This window comes from Aythya ferina, assembly GCF_964211825.1.
Source record: "Aythya ferina genome assembly, chromosome: 2".
In the NCBI taxonomy this organism is placed as follows: domain Eukaryota; kingdom Metazoa; phylum Chordata; class Aves; order Anseriformes; family Anatidae; genus Aythya; species Aythya ferina.
The window spans coordinates 6300127-6315604 of record NC_140297.1 but is presented as its reverse complement, the minus strand read 5'-3'; the positions used below and the strand labels follow the sequence as shown (position 1 = coordinate 6315604).

The following is a 15478-nucleotide window of genomic DNA, read 5'->3' as shown; positions in this document are numbered from 1 at the left end:
ATTTATCTGGAATTAGTAACCACTTACACTCTGGATAAGGAAGTGACAAAATCTTCATGGGAGTGTTTGTGATATTATCCTGCCTGGAAGCTATCCAGAGAAACACCATTTTCTACTGAAACTGTCATGTGACGAGATTATCTACTGATAAAATCCTGGGATGGGATTACGTCCTGTTATTTGACTGGTGGTTAGAGCTGCAGTGCAGCAAATTAGTGGGGAGGATCGGTGGGCCGGCACTAGATGTTCTCAAGCCATTTATTGTATAACCAAATGGTACCTTAAAATAAAACAAGCCTTTACATCTGCCCGAGGGAACTTTTTTTTTCTAGAAAAGGATTGCGATACTGACATAAAAATGACTGCTGTTGAAGACAGTAGCATTGGTCCCCACGTTTCTGAAATCCTTCTTCAAGCATTACTGCTGTTGACAGAAACTTCTGAAAGCTAAGACAGAGCTGCCAACAGTACAGCCAAATTACACATATTTAAGGCGTCTGTGCTAACACCACTCTGCTGGCTTTTCTGTTGATTTTTCCAGATTTTTCAGTTTCATTGTAGCAGCAATTTTTTATTTTATTGAATGATTATTTTGCTGGGCAGGGCACCACCAAGCACTGGGCATACCAGAGCACCCCAGGTGTCTGCATGGCCACTGGGCTAGACGGGCACCAAGGGCACTGCCTCCTGAACCACTGCTTGTTCCTGATCTTTGCACATACAGAAAAATAGGCTCTGGAATACCAAAATATGGTTTGTTCAGAAGCACACTGATTTTCTGCACATTTTGCATCCACAGCAAAAGTAAAATGCAGCATATTGTTTAGAGGAGTGCAAGAGATCATGTAACTCAGTAACTTTAGACACACGCCACTGTCTCATGACCATTTTGTAGCTGATTTATGAGCTCAGTCGTGACTTCGCATCTGGCCTGAGGGGCTGATTTAACTCTACAGCTCCTGGTTGCTGCACTGGTCTAGGAGGGTTCCTACTGTCTTTCCATTCCCTGTCTGGAGATCCATAGTGACAAAGAATTATAGGACCAAATTGCTGTAAGTCTTTTTCCTGCTAAGGAGCTCTTTTCCAAGCAAACCAGATGCTGGGTGAGAAACAACTTGTTCTCTTGGTATTCTTCAATAGATTGCTGAAATTACAAGCAAAAAAAAAAAAAAAGTGGAGCTGTTCCTAATATGAAGGCAAAGATCCTGCAATGGAAATGAAGAATTCCTACTGGAAATTTAAGATATGTCTGTTGAGATCTGCAAAGCAATTCTGGGAATACAGAACAAGCATTACTGAAGCACTGCGTTGTAGTAATAATTTTTCCTAATAGATTAGGATGTAAAGGGATTAAATCCCCAGCAGAGTGAATCATCCTTCTTGTAAATTAGAAAGTCATGATAATAAAGAACTTCTCCTCTCCATGAATAAGGTATTTCCCTTGCTTGTAGAATGAGCAGAGTCTGCACCCTATTTTAGTAACCTGTTGTGAGACAGTCTTGTGAGCTCGAGAAGCTTAAATCTGGAATTACTACTTCACAGGAACATTTTCACAGACTCATTAATTCAAAGTGGTAGTAGTTAAGGCATCTCCAGAACAACATCACTGATCCTAAATGATTTAGAAAAAGAGCAAAGGCTCTTTAGGAAAAGTTTCATGAGGTTTTCAGCTACGTTGTCAGAAAGTCTGCCTCTGGATAGCTGTAAGCCCTAAAGGTGCTGTAGTAGCAACTTTTCATTTCTTTCAAAGACGCTGTAGAAGTGAGGACAGAACATTAGGCAGACGGATTTGCTTTACACATTTCCATTTGGATTTTCAGATATATATCCCAGCATCTAAAGGTAATTCAGAGTCATTTAAAGAAGCTGAAAATGTCAACACTCAAAAGACAAGTCCCACTTAAAAGCTCATATTTTGCATCCCTGAGGGTTGTAACCAAAATGCTTATCTCATCACTGCTACATGCTGTCTCGGCATACAAAAAGATGCAGCAACGTGTCTGCCCTCTTAGGAGAGCTGAGCTGTTAACTGATCCTCTGCAATTCCTAAAGCAGCTTGCTCATGAAATGCGAGCCCATATGGAGCATATTTGGCAAGAAGTACCTGTAACCGACACTCCTCGGCTGGAGTCTGGCAAAAGAGATCCAGATGTTTGGGCTCCTTTTCTGTGGGTGTCATCTTTACATTTTATCGCCTAAGCCTGTTGTTAGCAGCAGACAGAAGAGCTCCAGGTGCAGGATGAAAGTCGAAATCAATCCCCTAATGGCATCTGGCTCCTGCTCTTCCTCCTGGAGGAAGGAGCCGGCACCTGCCCTAGAAGCTGAGCAAGGTTTTAGGACTCCTTCATTTCCTGCCATAATCCGTTTGTTTGGCCCACACAGACTCCATCTTTATGGCATTTCTTTTGCACTTCTGCAACTGGAAACTCTGCTTCCCTGCTGCTCAATACAGGATCATAGGTTTGAAAGAAACCAGCAGGGTCATGAAGTCCATTTTCTGCTGGAAAACTGGTTCCTTCAGTAGAGTGCCAAGATCCAACTTGTGACCAGTTATGTTTTTGCTGCCATCACTGATCCCAACATGGGGTCCCACATGCTGAATGCAACTAGTATCACAAGTGCCAAGTGCCCAGCAACTGGTACTGCAGAACAGCAAAAGAAACCACTTCAGGTTACTCCTTTGGAAGTGACAGTTTAGGGAAAGTTGCAGAATTTCTGAAAGCTGGAGTTTGGGTCTTGTAAAAGAAATGGTGATGGAATAACTCTACTCTTTCCATCAGTAGGACCCACAAACTCAGGCCTGTCTCCTTCCCTTTTAGGTGATAAAGAGATCTCAGAAATGAAAACAACATAGGAATTCATGGCCATCTGGCAGAAGGCTGCTCAGGTCTGGGTTCATTATATTTACTTAACTCAGAGGCAGGTCTCCATAACTTGACTAGAAGAGAAATTCTGATGCCTCCCTAATTCCTGTGTTCTTTAGAAAGGCTTTGCTTGGTATACCCTCATGCATTTTTTGACCAAACAAATGAGCCATCTGGCATGCAGTCATGGAGGAGATAAGAAGCTTCAGGTGAGGAGCAGTACTTTAAACCTGGAAAATTTTGCTCAGCTAGATTGGATGTTTAAGTAAAAGACAAAGAAAGCACTATATAGAATGGAAAATCTAATTAAAGATGTTCAAAGTGAGTTAATCTACCCTTCATGGGTGAGCTGAATATCATAATTACATGCAAAAGATGAAAGCTCCTACTCTCAGTTCAGCTTTTTGACATGAAAAGAACCAAAAGGGGTTTTGCACATTCCAACCCTTCTGCTTTCCAGAGGTCATGAAAGCAAAGACTCCATGGACAGTGTTAAAAAAAACCTCAAACACCAATGTATATGTACCAAGACCAGAGTATAGAAGGCTAAAGGAGAGCTACTTCACAAAGATAGTTCATATGTCTGTGAAAGATTAAAAATACATCTGGTGAAAAACAAATTTGCATCAGGGGAAGCAATAGGGGTAGAAGAGAGGATGGGGGACCTATGAAAGGCCCATGTCCTCTTGGAAGGACAGGAGGGGGCAAGAGGCACTACAAAGGGTACTGGATGCCTATGTATGACAACTGAACCAAGAACCCAGCATGCAAGATTTTATCTAAATGATGGGTGCCATCACAGGCACTTCAAGACAGCAACCTCCTTGTCCAAGGATGTAGCAAAGGATTTGTTTCACTCTGTATACATAAAATCCAGCACAACCAACATTCCTAGCATGTGTCCATCCCTTGCCATCACTAGGCTTCAGAGAAAATTAGGAACAAAAGAAAGAAGTATCATTGCTACCATTTTACATGAGAGCCCTATGGAACTGAAACACAAAGGAATTTGCCTAAAACCACCCCGCAGGCCAATGGCAGAATCTGGACAGAGGATGGAGTCTCCTGTTACATATCCATTAGGTGTCTTCCAACACCTTCAATCTCTGTGTATACAATCCATTTATCTGTGTTTTACATTTCCTACTGAAAAAAGGTCATAAAAGTGTCTCACTTCTGTCTTTATAGATCAAACACAGCAAAGGACTGTAAATCAAGATTCCTTCACAACTCCAGCTTTATGCAATAACAGCTGAGCAGTTGAAGGTACTGTAACGTCATTTTTTTTATTTTATTTTTTTTTGTGGCAGGGAATAATGATGTCCCAGTTGATTCAGGCAGACCAGTGTACTCTGCACAAAAAGTCCTCCCTCTGCACCAGGACTTTTTGTTTCTGGATCTGAACTTTGCTGCGGATTACAACATTGAAAAAATAGTCTTTAATTCACCTTAATAGTTCAATCATCTCTGAGAAGACTACATTAGTGATGCATCAGAAGCTCAGAATAAAACCAGAGGCTTCCATAAATATCTCTAGGCCAAATGAATATGCCGTATATGAGTCATTTTCACTTGAGGAAAGGCATTCCCCTAATGAGTATGGCTCAAAACAAAAGAAAACAAACCAGAAAACTATAGAGGTTAATCCGATCCTATGATTCAGATCCTTTTCAGTGGGAATAAGCAACACTTGCCCATTAGAGATTACTCTCAGGTTGTCACACTTACCACTTGTAGCAGAGCCAGGTACCCAGCACCAACATTATCAAAGTTAACTTTAACTTTTGTCCAGTAAAATGTGCCAGAAACATTATAGAGTATGCAGTCACTCATGTTGTTAATTATTTTAGAGTCCAAAGGCATATCTCCTTCTGTCTTATTAATGCACTTCCCAAACTTCCCAGCAAACAGGTTCACTCCCATGATGCTAAAGATGAGCCAGAAGATGAGGCAGACAAGCAGAACGTTCATGATGGAAGGGATGGCTCCCACGAGGGCATTGACCACCACCTTAGGTGAAAAGGGAGAGAAAACAACAAAACAAAACAAAACAAAACAAAACAGAATTATTAATGTTTTTTCCAGAGGGAAGATTATTATATATATTTTTTTCCAGAGGAATCTTTTAATTCAGGAGCGATCTGCAAAGTCACCATGACCTCCCAGCTCCTACTGGATAATACACTTCAGTCAGACAATCTCAAACAATCACGCAATTAATTGGAAATTACTGGGGTGCACCACTATCTCAAAATAGGCCAGAAAAGGTTTCTGAAATCTTTTGCTGAACTCAAGCCTCCTTAAGATGTGAACTCTAGCTGTGATTAATTTGGTTTACTTAAATACTAACTTATTGAGATATACTATACTAAACCAAGTTCCCCTCCATGGTCAGTACACATGATTAAATCAGTGAAACCATTCTAATTTAACAACAAAAACCAAACAAACAAATAACAACAATAACAAAAAACCTTTACATTTTCCCATGACATGCTGTGAAGTTCCACCACACCAACCCAGGCAGTGCTGTTAAAATCTGTGTAAAATCATACATCAAAATGAAGTTCAAAAGGAGTTTTTAAGGTGTGGGCATGATGGCACAGGTAATGCACACCATTCTGAAGCCATATGAAAGGGATAAAGGTCAGACCATCTACCGATGCTGTACAGCTGCCAGTTTTGAACACAGCTTTATAGTACTAGGGGATCGACCAGTCAGCATGCACTTTATTTAATGTTTTAAGATGTTATGCATGCCAGACATCACGCTAAAGAAGATTTATGAGAGAAGAACCCTATCTCAAAATGTAGTTTTCCCCCTTCCTCTGACCATAGTTTATAAGTTTTCTCCATACTCATAGCTTTTGGAGATCCTGCTATTGCATGGTCCAGGCAAAGCTGCCTGAAAACACTGCTGAAGACACCAGCCCCTCTGCATGGATTTGTCTCCATCTCTGTCTCATGCTTTAGAGATTAAAATCTGGTAGGCAGACACTGAGCGCTTCCCCTTCTATGCTTCTGAAACTGAGACAAGGTGATATTGATCCATAAAAATTAAATTTTATTCGGTTGTGAATCTGATTATGGGAAATGTCAGCTCTTGTTTTCTCTTGTGTTACTGTCCAATTTTCTGACAAGCCAATAATGTAAAATTTGTTTCCCTGTCATTTTTTTTTCTGTGTTGAGGAAGAAGAAAAACCGGAAGAGTAAAATGTGCATGTATAGTGGCAGCTTCATCTACAATATACAATACAAAATTATGTAAATCTTTCCAAACCCAGATTTCTATTTTGTGCATTTATGAATGAAGACAATTTTCACATGAGAAAAGCTGCTTGACCTTTTTTTTTTTTTGTTGTTGTTGTTGTTGTACAAGCTCATTCCTAATGACTTTTCATTTTTTCTCCCTAATTTTTTCTTTCAGTTTTGGATGTTTTTCAATTCCTAATTTCATTGTTTTAAGACCGTTTACTGTGATAATAAAAATGTGAAATAATCTCAAAATCAAGGGCTTTTTTGAAGACACTCTCAGCCCTTGTCAAAATAGCTTTAATTTGCTTCTATGTGTGACAATATTTTCGTTGGCTTTTCATCTGTGCCAGCACAAAGCCACTGCACTTATGTCACATCTGCACCCACCTCCCATCTGTAACCCTGCCACGGGACACAGACATCCAGGTTTCAGCAGGGTGAGCCACGGCCATGCCTGCATCCTGCTTTTTTCCGTCTGCCAAATTATGCTCAATAGCTCGTAGATAATGAAACATGACATGAAACTGGAGCAAATCCTGCAACACCTCTCCAAATGAATTATTAACAGAGGATTTGATTCTTCTCCCCCTGCTGCTGCTCTTACACCAGCTTGATGCCATCTGGCCTCCTGGAAGCGCTCCTGAATTGCACTGGGACATGAAAGAGGTCTTAAAGACCTGGATATGTGAGGGCAAGTTGTTATCATAAATTCACATTAAAAGTTTAGCTACTAAACTTGCCATGGAAAGGGCTGAATTTCTGCTGCATCTTGAAACAGCATCATATACAGGTACTTTTAAGAAAAGGTTTCATACCTCTGGGTTTCCATCAGTGCTTTTATAGGTGGAACCCCCTTCCCAGTGACTTCTTGAAGGATAGCCTAGAAACTGAGCCACCCCATGCCCTAATTTGCAGTGGTGCAAATCTCTATCTTGTATACTGACGGACTGTAACAGTCACCTCATTTGTCAGACCTGCCCAAAGGCCTGTGTCCTGCTGACCAGCAGTCCCAATCCCTAAGTCCCTCTTAGCTGCTGTTTTCCAAGAAATGTCCCCAGAGTGACCTACTTTCCTGCTCCTGTGGTGTATGATGTGTGTGGTTTTATTAAAATGCATGTTGCACAACTGATCTGGTTTTCGCTGTGATCCAGATCAGTCAGTATAATTCCCTTATCTGTAATATCATTTTACTACCCAAATCACTTTGTGTCCTGTCAGCAAAGATTTTACATTTCCTTCCAGATGCTAAAGTCCAGATTAAGGACAGCTCTTCCTGTGAAGAATCCCTCACCCTGGGACACTCATCACTGAATTTACAATGTCATCACTATTTACAATTACAATTTTGAGATCCACCATCCATTTTAAGTTAATTTAAAGTATGTTTACTTGGCTTGGCACAAAGCTCATGCTTTTTATCACAATGTCCCATGGTATCAGATTCCTCTCTGAAATCTAAGGATATTATATCAGCACAGTTACCATCATCAGCATAATTTGTAATCAAATCAAAGGACCATATCAGTTTCACAAGAACTATTCCCATGAAATCATGCTAACTAGCATTAATTATGCTATTTCTTTCCTGCATGTATCTTGTAGCAGCCTCACCATGACTTTGCCTAGGATCAGTTTCACATTAAACAGTCTATCATCCACCCATTTATCCTTTTGAAATACTGCAATAACCTTCCTTGCTGGGAAGAGCCTTGCGGAGAAGTGGAACCTCTGGAAATAATTCCCTGATGGGCAAGAGACGGGGAGACATGGAGACTGCATGACCTGGGGCAGGCAGAGCTAAGCTAATTTACCGTGGGCATGGTTTGGAAAAAAAGTGGTGGCTGATGGGCAGTGGCGGCACAGGCACGACATGACTTGTCATAAAGTATCTTTACTGAGTGTCTTCATTAAAGTGTTGTTTCTGGGGACAGAGGGGCAGGATGGCCTTCTGCCTTATTCTGCAGACCTCTCTGATGGGATGAGAGGTGCCAACACACACTTACTTCCAACACACAGGGCAGAGGCCATCCATTAAAGTGCTACTCTGTGCCTTAGCCTCAGAACCAGTTGTTTCCAAAATTTCGGTACAGCAAACTAAGTCTTTTACTGCAGTGAGAACTTTCTTGCTTCTGCTCTTGCCATGCAGAAATCCTTGAGTTATTCAAGAAAAAGACTTTATACTAGAGCAAACTATTATCATTTCCTCACTGTCGGTGTTTGCTTCTCACATTATCATGATTTAATCCATCACTGCGCTGGCAATTTTCCTGTGCATTCTGGAGCATATGAACTCCTAATAATAAAAGGTCTAACTGTCCCTAGTTGTGTTAAGTGTGGTTAGACACACCAGAAATAAAGTGCTTTGATTTTCCAATAGCACGTATTCTCAATTACACTTTATCATAGTTTACAAGCTAATTCACTACCTCTGGTAGCTCAGAAAGACTGAATACATTTCAGCTGCAGCAACGGTACAGGGAGGAAAAGTGATGTTAAGTCAGGCACCAGAGGGAGCGACAACTATGGATGTATTTTTAAGGAAACTTGCTGGGCTGATGCAGCACCATGTGTCTACGCCATGTAGGATCTCCACCAAGCCAACCTATCACTGTTCTCAGAATGCCTCTCAGAGCTGTGAGCATTTTCACATTAGTTCTTTCCTATTTCAGTTTCTCGCTCTTCCAATGCTTTGCTCTAGTCTGCCCACTGCTTTTAAGTTTGAATCCAATTTAATTAAGCTGACACAAAGTCACGAGGGAGCATTCTTATGTCAGCTTAGAGTATCTTAAAGGGGTTTCACTTGAGCTTGCAAATCCACCAGTAGAAGCTAAGCCTTCATAAGCCAGATTTAAATTGATTTGAGAGAGTCCATGAGAGTCCAAATCACTCTGGTAGTTAAACTACTGCAGTTTTTGCAGAAACCAACTTTTGTTCAATCCGTGTATGTTTCATAAAGATGGAGTGAGGTCATCAGATGGCCTAAGACTGAGACCTTTATTAACGTCAGAGGTGCAACATCTCACTTTATACCAGCTGAGGATCTGAAGTTTGCTTTTGTTCTCTTTTATGAAAAACCTTTACAATATTCCCCGTGCTTGTTGGAAGGAGTGTGGTGAACAAACAATGCAGGTCTGAGTGCCCAGACGAATAGAGCCTTTTGAATCTTTTTGTTTTAATACTAACATAGATGAGAATGGTCTGCAGTTAGATTTTTCCCATCTTCATTCACACAAATTATGTGATTTAGAGAATCGCAAGTTCTGTGGAACAAAACCATAGATCCTTAATATTGGAGCATTGAATTGCAAGGACTGCATGCATGTACTACATGAACTACATCTAGTCACTTAGGATTCAGACCAAAATTTTTGCCTATGCAAAATTTTACCCTGAATATACCTCAGTATAAAAGCTGAGGCTTCTTTGGCCTAGTAGTGAGATGTGGGCTCTCCAGAGAGAATGTGTGTTGTCTTATGTGGAATTTTGTCACAGATTGGCTTTATCTTGCTATGCTATCTGCATGTAGCAATTAGTAGCAACCCTCAGCTCGTACAGAATATAGTTCTCATCTTTTGCAGGTTATGCATGGTACAAAGAATTAAATAAACAAAGCACCCATTTAGACTGTGATTGATTAGTGCAGCAGGTAGGCTTACAAACAGAGAAGTATGCTAGGCTGATACAGCCATGCCAGCAAATGAGTGAGAAAGGGAGAGATATGGATCCCTAAGACAGAAAAACAAACACAAGATACACGGTTTTAATGCTAGTCCTGATATCACACATTAAAACTCTTATCTGTTCAAATGAAAGACTTTGTGTATTTATTAATTTGCTTTCCATAACTTTGGCATTTCTAATTTTTGCTCTAATTATCAGTGAAAAAGTCCTTAAGAACTTTCCCAGTCAGTCTTATTTTTTACATGTCAAAAGCAGGGAGCAAACTTGTAGCTTGGTTATTCCCCTGGTATGCCTTATAATTGAGAGGTAATTGTTAGCCAGATGCTTCCTCAGCCAAAAAGCTGTTTTTTGAAGTGAAATATGACAAGTTAGGCAGCAGGATTAGTTTATCATGAAATCCACCAGAGGATAAAGCTGTAACGATACAATTGTAATCAAGACAAAGGAGGGATTTCTGATTTTGTTGTTTTGATGCAGCATTATCAGTCATTTCCTTTGGCAGACAAAATGAAGACAAAACCAAGTGCAACAGGGCCCTGTTACATGCTTGTTGTCATGCCTTTCAGCTTTGATCAGTGCTTCATATACTCTTACCCTCATCCCTTCAAATCGTGACAGTGCTCTTAGTGGTCTCAGAGCTCGGAGGGTCCTGAGGGATTTAATGGGGCCCATCTCGGAGTATCCAAGCGTGTTGGCTATGAGGCTTATTAAGGAAACCTGAATGGAGACACAAAGCAAAAATCCAATCTATTAGTACGCTTCTGCCATTTTCCTTCTCTTCTTCCTTTCCGTCCTGAAAAGAAACAGATGGTTAGTGAACAGTGGAAAAAAAACACCTTAAGTGGAAGCCATTAAATTAGACCAATATGCAAAAAAAGGATGTTTTTACATCCATGCATATGCAGAATTCTTACCAACCCACAAACCCTTTGTCTCCAGTTTAACACAAACTTTCTAGAAAGACATTTTCAAAGATGACAGTCTTCTTTTAACTAAGCACACAGAAATCCTCTTAACATCAGCTTGCATGAAATGGATGAGAAAAGAGATCACCGTTACAAAACCAGCACTCTGTGACACCCGTGCTGTAGTTTCCGGTATGCTTCCCAAGGTGTGTGTGCATCTCCCACTATTAAAGATATGATGAGTCATGTAAGTGCTATAATTTAGGGCTTTCCAGATGAAAGCACCTGTAAGATCTAACCATTTCCAGCAGTGATAAAAGATTTTAGCTTTACCATTCAATTATCCATCTTACACTTACTGATTAGAAAACAAGCCTGCTAGATTGCTGATAGATTTGATTTAATACCACGGGCTCTAAAAGAATTCTGTTCATGACTTTGATTCTGCACTTTTTCACTTTACTCTGGTTCCTGTGCAGCCTCTAAAGGAGAAGGAAACTCAACAGGTGCTCAGCATTAAGGTTCATTCCTCTCAAATGCTATTTCTTTGAAATAAACTTAGAAATATTTCCAAATCTGGAGGAAGCACAGAGGGGTTTCAATGTTTTTCATGTTCTCAGAATGTTCTTTCATAGTGTCCAGCTGGTCAGAAATGTGGGTGGTATCAAGCACGGGACTGGAGCCTGGGTGAACCAAATGGTAGTTGAGATTGTGGGTCAGATGAGCAGACACACGGAGGAGCTGGGGTTTGTGTGCTCAAATCAGTGTTCACTGCCTGAATCCTTACTGAGAAACAGCCTTCCAACACCATCAGTGTCTTGCCAAATTGTACATATTAGGAAAGGAACCAAAATGAATCCCCACATGTTATAGTAAGTTATTTTCTTAGAAGAACGAGACCTATGCACACTGCTCATCACAGTTCCCTTACTCCCATCTTATTTCAGCTATTTGCTCAACCCTATCATGGTATCTGAGTATCTCATGTTCACTAATGTGAGTGTGCAAACCTCACCTGGAAGAAGTGTGTTTTATTGCCATTTTAAAGATAGAAGCTAAGTCTAAGTCTGGGATACTTCTACCCTATAGGAAAAATGATGCTTAATGTAACCAAAAACTCTAGGATCCCTCATGAAGATGGCCAGTACTGGTGGGAAATCATCCTGTCTCTTTTAGGATGGGGTGAATTTTTCTCTGAACCACATGAGGTTTGTGCTGAGGCAGGATATGATGAACCTGGTCCCCTACATCCCAAACTAGCATCCTGTATGGAGCAGCCTTTCTCCTTAATACATATCCATTTATGCACAAGTGCTGTCTGCATAGCTAAGCATTTCTGTAAAACTGCTCAATTTGTTATTTACCTATTGATGGCTTTATTGTGGCATGTGTGTGACAGCAAGCTTAAGGGCAGAAGGTCTCAGAGACATCACGCCTGGGCTGGGTGAAACACACTGGATATCTTTCATGACAAGACAGCCCAGAAATGCAGAGGACGAAGCGGCACAGAGTCTGACTGTCTCACTTCAGCATGTCACCCTTTAACAAGGTGCGACACAAACTCACCTCCCATGTACGGACCCAGCAGCTGATGCAGAAGGAAGGTTTTAATATAATATTTTTGCATTTTAGTGCTGTAACACCACAGAAAACAGGCAGGCTGGATTCAAGGTCCAATTTTATAGGACTCTAACACACTGGGGAGGTAAAAGTCACCAGTGATGCCTTTGCTACCCTGTCTCAGGAAGCAGACCTGAACCCATGATATGATGATGCCTAAGAAGTTATTTTACAGTAAGTTACACTACAGTTTTCACATATTCATTAGTAACCCTTTAACTTCTCCTGAATCCTTCTCAGCTAACGCTCACAGATAAATATGAAAACCTGATTTTGACTTCACAAACCATTTTAAACACACCAATGCTTCCAAACTGAGGCTGCACCCATTTTCTTTCTTCCCTATTTGTAATCAGCCTTGATTACAACCAATACTCCAAAGTTGCATTAATATACAGCCCAAAGCCTACTCCTTTTGTTTATTCTCCCCATTGAGTTTAATGAGAACATTGTCTAAATAAGGAGAAAGGGCTGAAGGATGTCTAATAGCAGTAAGCAAACGCACAAAACACTCATAAACTAGAGCTGTTCAACTAAGGCCTCTTAAAATTGTAATATAATTGGCAGGATTGAGATATCATGCTAAGGGGGCAACTCAGTGACACATATTTCTGTCCTTGGTGGAGAGCTGAGTGCAGAAAATGGCTTTAACCCCACAAAACCCTGGAGCTGCCTATCCAGAAAGGCTAGAGGTGTAAGAAAAAAATGTTATGATCAGTGACAGAGCCAAGATCTGTACATTCATACATTACAAGGCGAGCTCATTCACTTTAAAATGAATGTACAGATATAAAATAAAATGAATCATTACAGAGCACTCAACACCCCCCTTCTTTGCTAGCTTTACCCAGTGATTGAAAGTAGATCTTTTCAAGGTTTTCAAACTGTCTTGGTGTGTGAATCTGCACGCCTCCTCCTTCCTCCCAGATTTATGTCCTGCAGCTCTCCTCTCTCTCAAGAGGAATCCTGTTCAAATCCTGCAGGACCAGCCTTCAGGTCTGAGCAGGCTACCACTTTCTCTGGAGTGCCATAAATGTCACCCTGAAACACACACAGGTGTTGTAGCCCTCCTGACACAGATTTACACAGCATTAGATATCTGTTCAGAGGATTAGGCCATGAAGCTGTGTGATATTTGGCAAAGACTTACAAGGCTGGAGTCAGAACTGAGTTTGAGACAACTTGTTTAAATGCTCGTCTGTTTGTTTTGAAGGTATCCCTGTCAAATATTATTTATAGGAGAATCACTAGCACAGAGGCTTGGCCATTTGGACTTGATTAAAAGTGACCCAGAAGGCTATTTTTAGAGAAAAAAAATCAAGCAGTTTTCAAAACTGATGCTGACAGTCCCACATAATCATAGCAAAAGGTGAAGTCAGCAGTTTCTGTAACTTTTTTTTTTTTTTTTTCCCTGCTACAGGGCTATGCAGCCCAGGGCTACTCTAAGTTTCTGCATTTGTCCTCTGCTCAGTATTAGAATGCTGCAGGCACCCAGAAAACACTAGTAGTGTCAACGTTACCTCCAGATTCATAATAATGCATGTATTTCTAACCCTTCCAATATCTGTTTGCAAATGGTTTTGTAGTTTTTTTTCAGGAAAAATTACCTCTGAAGACAGGTCAGCATGGTAACATTGTGGAACACAGCGGAATCCTAAGGAATAGTATTGCCTAGGAGTGTTTCCTATAAAATGCACAACCTTCTGTTGGGCTTGAGCCTTTTTGCATGGCACACATGTTAACAGGTAAGCTATGGAGTGTCTCACCCTCCTATGTACCTCTTCTGACCTGAGATGCTTTATTATTGTTCTTATTTGCATACGCTCTGCTTCTAATATCTCCCTGGAGGGTTTTTCCCAAACGTGCTAGATCTTGCTAAGAAGCTTCCACAGTTTCCTTCCTAAACCTTCCTTCCCTTAACTTAATAGAGTAATAACACCCTCCGCTTCAGCTCTAGGCTGTTCCATATCCCTTTATTTGCTGTTTATTTGGTTCCTCTGAAGTCCCAAAGATGATGCTTTCACTGGAATTTGCTACCCATCCACCGTGAGCCCCTGTGCACAGCCTGGCCAGCAATGAGGGTGTGTAAGGCAGGGGAGTGGCCCTCCCAAATCACTGTATGGGATCCTGCCTCTTCAGACATTAATGGCATGGGTCCCATCAGTTCCTTGGGCTGGGACTTCAATCCCATGGCAGCTCTTCTCTTTTGTTTTCCTCAGGTCATCTCAGCACAGCCCCAAAACAACTCAACCTCAGTGCTCTAAGCAAACTCCTAAAGGTCATTCCACCCTGAAAGAGGCAGTGTTTACCACCCAGCTCAATGGGACAGTTGAGTTTCCCAGCAAATCCCAGCCTCCAGGCAAAGCCAGGGTTGATGCCAACCACACACCTTGGTTTCTTCTTGCCATTGCAGAAGGTGGTGTTTGAGCTCTCTTCTATCCTGGCATGTAGTGAAATTTTTCAGCTCTGTTCCTCTCTTTCTTTTCACATATATCATTTTAACTATATATGTATAAACACATCTATATACCTATATTTCTATATGCAATTTGTTTAGATAGATCTCCTTTGCTGGAGAGAATGACAGACTTTGAAGGAGTTTGCGCAGCAGCCTCCTGGAGCTGAGTAAAGGGAGAAATGAATGAACACCACATCTTTCTTTTTTGCCATTTTCAGTGTTATGCTCAAGAAAAAAATGAGAGCTTTTAAATCTTTTGACTGCACTGAACACCAGAAATGACAGCCATGGGGATTACCAGGCCCATGCATGGTGTTTTGAAAGCAAACCTGCTGTCATCTCTGTGGCTTAGCAGCATGGGCCTGGAGTACCCATTGTATGACATTCACAGGTGTTTCCAGAGCAAAATCGAGAAGAATCAATGAATTTAGGCCACTAGAATACAAGCAATGATCTCTAGAGAGATCTCAAGAGACTAGCCTCACTGGTAACTCTTCAGAGTTATAGCCAACATGTTTCTAATAAGAATAATGTCTGAATTTCTTAGTCAGTTTGGTACAATGCACCACTAGATTATATTTGACCAAAAATTTTTTTGTCCAGGAATCAGGACATCTTGAAAGTGATGGTCATTCTTTTAGGTTTACCATTTTAAAGAAATATTGTCATTCTTGAGATGCGAAATAAGACCCATC

The 15478-nt window shown here is 40.8% G+C and overlaps 1 protein-coding gene across 5 annotated transcripts in view; it reads right to left on the bottom strand.

Annotated features, from left to right (window-relative positions):
- LOC311432690 (sodium channel protein type 5 subunit alpha-like) overlaps positions 1-15478 on the bottom strand; it is a 206930-nt gene that overhangs the window by 10957 nt on the left and 180495 nt on the right. For all 5 annotated transcript variants that reach the window (XM_084511137.1, XM_084511136.1, XM_084511135.1 and 2 more), the window contains exons 22-23: positions 10395-10517; positions 4593-4874 (exon numbers count right to left, since the gene is read on the bottom strand). In XM_084511137.1, coding sequence (XP_084367263.1) covers positions 4593-4874; positions 10395-10517 — 405 coding nt within the window. The remainder of the gene's footprint in view (positions 1-4592; positions 4875-10394; positions 10518-15478) is intronic.